The sequence below is a fragment of the Haplochromis burtoni genome, unplaced genomic scaffold (genome assembly GCF_018398535.1).
Source record: "Haplochromis burtoni strain Fernald_Lab_line unplaced genomic scaffold, NCSU_Asbu1 Contig_37, whole genome shotgun sequence".
NCBI lineage: Eukaryota > Metazoa > Chordata > Actinopteri > Cichliformes > Cichlidae > Haplochromis > Haplochromis burtoni.
Window position 1 is genome coordinate 1,094,497 of NW_024582398.1, and position 8,653 is coordinate 1,103,149.

Sequence of the window (8,653 nt, forward strand, 5' to 3'; positions counted from 1 at the left end):
TGGAGAAAATCCACTGCAAATAAAAAAAGAAATTGCTCAATACTTACTCACACTGATTGTTTATATGATAGTATTAAAAGGCTGGTGATGAACTGCAGATTTACTGCGTCTGAAATAAACTTTTATTGAGACCTTTGTTTTGTGATATTACAAGTTTTAAGAGAAGATCTTAAAATTTCATTACAAGTAATATAAGAAAAAAAGCCTCAGGCTAAGGCCTAGTTCAGGCTGCTCTTCACAGCTATTGCACCTTCCACTTGGCCCAGTGACGTGGACAGACGTCTTTGTGTCCCAAGCTCCATAAAGAGTGCATCATCCACTATGCCATCACATCTACAAGTTAATAATTAAAGCACTTTGTCTAGAAATCAGGATCACGGAAGTGTTCTGTCCTCCTCTTAAAGTAAAAGCAAGCTAAATGGAAGCCCTCCTCTCTCCCCCGTGTGATTTCACTTTGACCTATATCTTTCACGAGATATCAGTGCAAAATCTTAGCTAGAGAGAAAATACACAAATGCCAACATCAAATATTTATCATTCTTTGTCCTCAGGCTGGTGGACTGTTTTCATTTCGGGTGTATATGAAAAGTTAGAAAGTGTACAAGAAGCAAGGTTCGCAAAGAACCTATTTGTCTCACGAACACATCCCCTCTGAGGCTACACTTCGAGGCCACTGAACACAACAGAAAGACAACTTTAGGACACTCGTGTCTCCAATATGGACACTATTTATAGCCTTGAGAAAAGCTCTATGAAGCTCCGCTCCATATCACTTGAGCTTCAAAGCACACCTGAATGAATTTCTCTCCCCTTCTCAGATTATAAAGCAAACACGCACGCACAAACAGAACTTATGTAAGCCACATTATTCACACCTTTTGACAAGAGGCTGCCGCTCATGATGCTCAGAGGTGGAGGGGGCTTACCCACTCGCTGTAATACAGACCTAGGTGGTGCAAATGAGACTGGCTTTGACATGCAAATCGCTCATTGTGCATCTGCTTAGAGCACAAAATCCACACGCAGTCATTTTTCATGCAAAACACACAATCCCATTTCACAAAGAAAACGTGCCAAAAATTTTTTTTATTGAAATCAAAGGTGGTTGTTTTTCCTTTTTTTTCTTAAGGCATCCACTGAATTTTGACAATTATTATGTTACAAAGCAAAGTAGTTAGTGCAGGAAATACTCAGCAAAAGTTAGTTCAGGCAGATCAATTCTACAGAGGTGAGATAGTTTGTGTGAACTAAGAGCCCTCTGCTGGCAGTAAAGCATACAAATCAGCAAAGGACACTGTTGAAAGACTAAACAAAATATTGAGAAACAGAATATGGATAACTTCCTGTAGCCATACAGCTAAGATTATCGAATGTTTGCTAGCCAAAACAAAAGAAAATAATTGCGTAGGTCCACAGGCTTACTCGAACGGCACAATATGATCTGTCTTTAGGCTTTGGCGTTTCAGCACTGAGTGAAAGGTAAATAATTGTTGATTGGCAATAAGCTAATTTGCATAGACTTGGAAGCAAGAGTTAAATTTCAGTTAACTAAAACAAACACCCATTACAGAAGAGATGCAAATATTATTTCTTACATTCAGAGAATGATTGATTGATTGAGATATGATCATATGCATATACAATAATAACATACACCTTTGTAAGTAGGTACACACAGTTGCGATGCTTGGCAATACATTCACAAAGCGCTGTACTAAATATTTCTTTCTATATGGATTGCAAAAATTAGTCACATGGCACACTAGCTCTTTTTCAGATCTTACTTTCTTTTTACTTTGTGAAGTTCTACTGTTACCCCAAAATAGGTTTCCTACAAACTAAAGTACACTTTAACTATTATTGTGTAATATAGTCATTGCAGTAATTTAGTTAATTTCAGGCACACACACATTTTGTTGGCTACCACTCAACCTTTTGTGTAAAAAGAATAATATTAATGCACCTTTAAAATATGAATAAATGCAATACAGTAGCAAACACTATGTAATTTAAGAGAATCAAAAATATATATGTTGATTTGATGTAATAATCAGAAAAATGGCACTAAATGCATGCAACAAATGGAATATAAGGTCATATAACATTGTTTCAGTGTGGATGTATATGATGTCCTTTTGAGACACGCTCCTTTGGGGTCTTGGTGCTTTTTAGTCACTACCTCCACACAGCTTCAACAGCAGCTTCTTGTAATCCCCAGAGGTATCACCCTGAGAAATCCAGAGAAAGCGCATCACATAACAAGCACACGGTGATTAAGCTTTGATCGTCAAAATGACAAAAACAGTGGGACTTACTGAGATATCAGTGTACAGTGATTTTCCGTAGGTCTTCAGATACTCCTGCCTGATGTCCAACATATCTACCTCGGAGCGGGACACCATGACACGGATGAGGGTTCTGTCCTTTGTCCCTGCTCCCTGTGAGCACAATGTAATACCTCGTTTATGTCTTCTCCATTCTCTCTTCACAAAATCAGAGCACTAAACTAATTATCCGAGGGATGACAGACAACAGATGTACCTTCATGGCCTTATTGAGCCTCTCTGCAAAGTAACCGGGGGTGTTCTTGATGCACTTCACTAAAAAAAGTCAAATGAAAGATAAATAAAGGAGCAGAAGATGCTGTTGTACATATAAACCAACAAGACATAGCACGCTTAAAAAGAAAAGACCGTGAAAATTGAATGGATGGAACATGAGACACTTCTGTACATATTTAGTTTATATTGTGTCCGCCAATAAGGTTGTGTAACTGACCCAATTTGTGGTTTTACTACCTTGGTTATTTTTAATGAATGCAGAGCACAAACAACATGAGATCTACAGCATCTACAGGTCTACAGCAGCAGAAGACCATTCCTGTCAGCTAAGAACAGGAAACTAAGGCTACAGTTTGCGCAGGCTCACGTCTGAGTCTCGATTCTGCTGCAGTACTCAAATGGCAGGTTCTGAATTTAAGGTAAATAACATAAAAGTGTAGACCAATCGGGCCTTGCATAAACGGTTCAGGCTGGTGAAGGCTTTGAAGGACGTTTTCTTGGCAGACTGTGGGCTCCACAGTACCAACCGAGCACTGTTTAAATGTTGCAATGTGTCAGGTCTGTCAAGTCTAACCTGGTGTAGATCCCTGACGTATACCTACCTAGAAATGTAAGTGCATGTTGTAGTTGCTATATACATTTAACAAACTACACTTGTGAGCTTGCTTGGCGAGCTTATGGTGCCAGTCAACACTTTCAACACTTATGATGAAAGTCGCCAGTGAATGAGGGTGTCGTATCCTCTTCCTCAGTTTAAGTCTTTACCTCATTTATATTTCTAGCTTTAATATACAGCTGGAAATATAACTTAGTTGATTCTACAAAGCCCTCAAGAAGTGTTTGCTGACATTTAACAGACTGAAGAATCAGTTTCTAATTTTAAAATGCCTCATAAAAACCAATGTGTAGTCTTCAGTCTGTCTTGCCACCATTTGCTTTCAATCATGTATTTAGGTCAAACAGCTGCCTGTATTGCACCTGCATAGTATTTATAGGAAAGTCTTGCAGAACAACCTCAACCAGTGGCTTTAATATATACTTAAAGCTTTTGCATGTCTTTGGAAAGTCGCTTCAGTTTGTTCCGGGCTTGGAAAAAAGAGATCCAGAGAACGTACCCACAGCCACCATGCCAGACTCAAGATTGCCAGACATTTCCCCGCAGATGCTCTTCTCAATGTCCTTCCCGCACATATGCTGGTACTCCTGAAAGACTATTCAAAGACAAGATACACAAGCATGACAGTTACAATGTAATTCTTTAAAGGTTTAAAAGCATATGTGCTAAAGCGATTCTATTTATGACACTGAAAACAAAATAGTAAACTTCCTGAGCTACACACCTGCCCTAAGGTGAGGCTTGCTGCGAGCACACAGGATGGCATTAAACTGAGACTCATCAGTTCCCACCTTATTTTCTCCTGCTGCATACAGTTTCTGAGGAAAGAAGGAGAAGGATGATTATGGCTTGCATTTGCTTTCAGAGAGCGTTGAGGACACGAAGCCATCTTTAAACAAGTACCTGAGCATCCTGTTTGGCCAAAGAGATGTCAACATTTGGCCTTTCATCACGATTTCCCTAGAGAGAATAGAAGGAAGTAGCATTGAGAGCAGAAAAACATTATGTGGCACAGTGCAGAAGTTAGGTCAGAACTTCCCTTTATGAGAAAGCTCTTTGTAAGTCCAGCAAAATGTGCTGATGCTACCTGACAGAGAGACACCAGGAGTCTGCGAAAGTGTCCAGACGTGTCGCTGCTAATAGAATCCTCCAGGCTCTTCCCGTACTCTGGAAGGAAGGAGGGGCTTTTTAGGAAAATATATTCATTTCCATAATATTTGCATAGGACATTTCAGACACTGACTTTTTCAGAATTCATTATTTACCTGTTGATCAAATAAGCCTGCTCAGCTTAAAGCAAAATATACCCTTATATTAATAAAAAATTTTAAAAAAAACAGGTCTTAATAATGTCTTCCAACAAGAATTTGAATAAAAAGTAGAAAAGCCAACATTAAAACTCACCAGCTTTGTAGATTCTGGCAATTTCCTGAATCTCTGAATTGGAGCGTGATGACAAAATCTCAATGAGACAAGCCTCATCAGTTCCTGCACCCTAAAACAATTACAGAAAAGCATAGCGAATGTGATCAACATTCATTTGTAGCCAGCCATTTCACATTCACTTATTTTCCTAATGCACGATGAGCGAGATATTGTGGTTTGGGCAGGAAAACCAAAACTGAAACCATTTACTGAGACAACCGCATGAGCTTCCAACCTTTATAGCCTCTCTGAGTTCAGATGCATCAAATTGGGCTGGAGTCTTCAGCATGGCAAGAACCAGATCTTCAAAGTTTCCAGTTAGCTCAGACTTCAGATCCTTGGTTAAATCCTAAGCAGAAAAACAGAAACATCTGACTGCAAAGTCAGCTAAGATAAAACTGTCACAAAAGCATTATTATTTATGAAAGTACCTTTCCGTAAGTAGTTTTATAAGCTGCTATCAATGGAACCCTCTGCTTTTTTGAACGATTTCCCAGAAGTTCAATAATGGCATTTTCATCGGTGCCTGTCAAGATGTTATTTTGTTAGAATCAATTTATGATGTGTAAAAGGAGAAGGAGCAAATGAACTGCTAATGGGAAACAATATTATATCTGATGGGTTTAGCATACTCAAATGCATATTTTACTGACCAAAACCCTTCATTGCCTTTCGAAGAACTTCAACATCCTTCAGTGGATCAGCCCCTGGAAAGTCTTTAATAGAACCCCTGTACCCTGTCTAAAAAGCATAAGAAATGATAAACATATATATAAATAAATTATACATATATCTGACATGATAAAATTCAACACAGTAACAAGTGTGTATGCTGTGGTAATTCTATTTGTGTTAAATACCACAGCATGCACCTGCCACATCTTACAGGCATGGCAGGGCCCTGAGGGTTGGAGGGACCCCCACTTCCATATCCAGGCATTGAAGGGTTAGTGGCAGGTGCTCCTGGGTAACCTGGCATGGGTTGGCCTGGGGAAGGGCCTCCTGGATATCCCTGCGGAGCTCCTCCTGGCTGCAAATGAAGGACAGCTAAGTACATGGTGACAAATGCATATTAAACAAATAAGGTTCAGATGGGAATGGTAAAGATAAGGAAACTTAAACAAATGAGATTTAGCCTGAGCCAGTCCATATAGTATTAGCGAGCTGACACGTAAGAGGTGAAGAGTGAGATAAGAATTTACATACCGCTCCATAGCCACCTGGTGCTGCACCCCAGCCTCCACCTGAAAGAAAATATTGGCTTAAAGAAAGAATAGTACCTCACAAATGTAATCTGTCATGCTGCCTTCTTGGAGCCTCACCTGCTGGAGGCATGGATGGATAACCTCCTGCTCCAGGCTGAGCAGGGTATCCACCAGCTTGGGGAGGGAAGCCTCCAGCTGGAGCGGGGTAACCACCCCCCTGGGGTGGATAACCCCCTGCTGCTGGTGGGTAACCACCTGCCTGGGGTGGGTATCCGCCTGCCTGTGGGGGGAAGCCTCCTGCTGCAGGTGGATAGCCACCTGCTGCAGGGGGGTAGCCACCTGCTGCAGGAGGGTAGCCACCTGCTGCTGGTGGATAGCCACCTGCTTGGGGAGGATATGCCCCTGGTTGAGGCGGGTAGCCTCCCGCCTGTTGTGGGTATCCTCCAGACTGAGGAGGGTATCCTGGGTAGCTCATCTTCAAAACCTGGAGGTGAAATAAAGCTGGAGACTATCACTGTGTAAATATTTGTTTTTTATGTAAAACTTTTTCAGGGAATTTATGTTTTTGTCTAAAGAATGTTTACTGAATGGGCTCGTTAAATCTCATATAGAGCAGAAACAAAACAAACATTTTCCCCAAGACAATAGGAAATTGTTTAAATGTCTCTCACCACTTCCACTGATCCGTATCCCTGTCATATGATAATGACATTGCAATGTGTTCACTGTTTATGAAACTGTGCAACTTTTGCTTCCCCATTCTCAGAAAACAATATAATATAAACCCTCAATAATGCGAACAAGCAACAGTTGCCAAATATTAATAAGTAATAATGTTATTTGGACAAAGCTGATTAGAAAAAAATTAGAAGTAAAGCGGGTCATCTGCTAAGTGAAAGGTGAGTGGTTTAATACCTGAATCTTATAGTCTGCATGTCAAAGAAATTCTAAACAGAACAAATTTTGTTCAGGGCAAAAGATAATGAGCTGCTGAGCTATATGCAAAGCATGCTTTCTGTAACTTCAAAACTGTCATTGTGCATACCAGCAGGAAAATATTTTGGGTTTGTGTTTGTGAAGTGAAACTATCAAACAGTTTGAGTGTGAAGTTGAAGCAATGTCCATACAGTTTAAAAAGATGTCTAAAGATATGATTTTCATGAGTTAAAACGAAGACAAAAATGCTTGAATTTCAATGAATGTACCTATTTACTACGTTGTTATTCTTTATCTGTTCATATTTTGCAATGTGTCGATAAAAGACCTTCCTTCCTTAAAAAGGAATGCATGTATTTTGCAAGAACAAATGCGTAAACACAACTTAAAAAGTTAACGACAGCCAAACAAAAGACGATTTTTCGAAATTACTGATTTTAGTTTGAACAGAAAGACTAAGGGTGTGTTACAAATGAGTTCTTGGAAAACATTTGGTTGCTGACACTCCCTTGCTTTTCAGGTTTTATTTTCTCAGTATTTTGAAACAATGCCACAGGCACTCGTAGTAAATACCACCAGTTAGGCAACAGAAAAAATACGTAAGCGAGGGGGAACTCACATAAATTCCTACAGTAATTAAAAACAACTAACTGTTGTATGTGTAGTACATGTTTCGACTTTGAACGTCGAAAAGCTCTTTTAACGTCAAAAGCAGTAAAATCAAAGTCCTTATACTCGTGAGAGCATCACAGGCCTGCATTTTCTCAACTAACCAGCTGTGATTTTACTGTTCAATAATAAACGCATAATAATAAAAACCTTGGCCCGTTCGTGATGGTAAGAAGCATTAAGTGATTTAACCGTGTGCCCTGACGCAGAAGAGCAGAAACGACCCAGCCGTCCGTTAACGTTACACAACACTTTCCAACCGAGTTACTGCTTTAGCATGTAGCATCCGGCCTGGGCGACTAATAAAATATTTATTTTAATTCCTTACATACATTTTACAAGCGCTAGCGTGCCGCTGTGACGTCCCCAAAGCAGAAAGTTAATTGCTAGTTGCTATCTGGTAACGTCACCATTAAACGGCTGTTTGTTTGATCAGGCAAAGCTAAACGAAACAAAAATAAGTCAACAGCCAAAAAATGAGCCGCTACATTTCTGCAAGTTCCTCGCTTTTGTTTATTGCAACGTAAAGAAATATTTGTTTTAAATATATTGCAGTGGAAAAAACTATAGATTAGAGTTACTTACTTGGCAGATGCGGGCGTCAGATCCAGGAAGAGCCAGGCAGGGAGAGACCAGCCTGAATGTGGGTGGGTCCTAGTTTCCGTGCTAGCAGTAATAACCTTTGCTTTGCTTGTTGTTACCGCTGGAGATAGAGACCACTGTTGAGTCAGAGGGCTGTGATGTGTCATTCTCTCCACACTGAGCACTGGAACATTGTTTGGCTTTAATTGATTAAAGTTGCTTCCATACAGGGACAAAAACCAAAAGATGATTTGTAACTTAATAACAAAACATTAAAAGTGTTTTATAATGAATCTACCCCCCCAATGGAACCTGTGTATCTATGCAAACAGGGGATTTCTGTGTATGCACTGCAAATGCCCCAAGCTTCCACATCACACTTGTTTACTTTTTAAATTTCTATTTTCATGTCTCTGGGCCACATGACCTCTTGTATAATACAAATTGTTATTTAAAAAAGCATGAATCATAGCGGGTAGGACATCCCCAGACCTTTCATTTGGATCGTAATTTAGATTATTTTGAGCCTCCAAAAATGAATGGTTAAACACATTATTAAAAAAAAAAACAAAACACGCGTGGGCAATAAAAAAAACCCACTATTTTACAAGTCATGGGGTTATTACATGTTTTAGCACGACATTTTAGCTTTCTTACTG

The 8,653-nt window shown here is 39.7% G+C and overlaps 1 protein-coding gene across 1 annotated transcript; it reads right to left on the reverse strand.

Moving 5' to 3' along the window:
* Positions 1–1,067: 1,067 nt before the first annotated feature.
* On the reverse strand, positions 1,068–8,144 carry anxa11b (annexin A11b). Its single transcript, XM_005919595.3, has 15 exons — positions 7,998–8,144; positions 5,925–6,291; positions 5,809–5,846; positions 5,489–5,632; positions 5,256–5,343; positions 5,034–5,128; positions 4,838–4,951; positions 4,582–4,672; positions 4,265–4,344; positions 4,081–4,137; positions 3,902–3,995; positions 3,677–3,772; positions 2,542–2,600; positions 2,316–2,438; positions 1,068–2,228 (listed from the first exon to the last, which is right to left on the reverse strand). Exons 2-15 carry the CDS (start codon positions 6,280–6,282, stop codon positions 2,169–2,171), a joined length of 1,497 nt encoding a protein of 498 aa, XP_005919657.1. The 5' UTR covers positions 6,283–6,291; positions 7,998–8,144; the 3' UTR covers positions 1,068–2,168.
* Between the last annotated feature and the right edge of the window lie 509 nt (positions 8,145–8,653).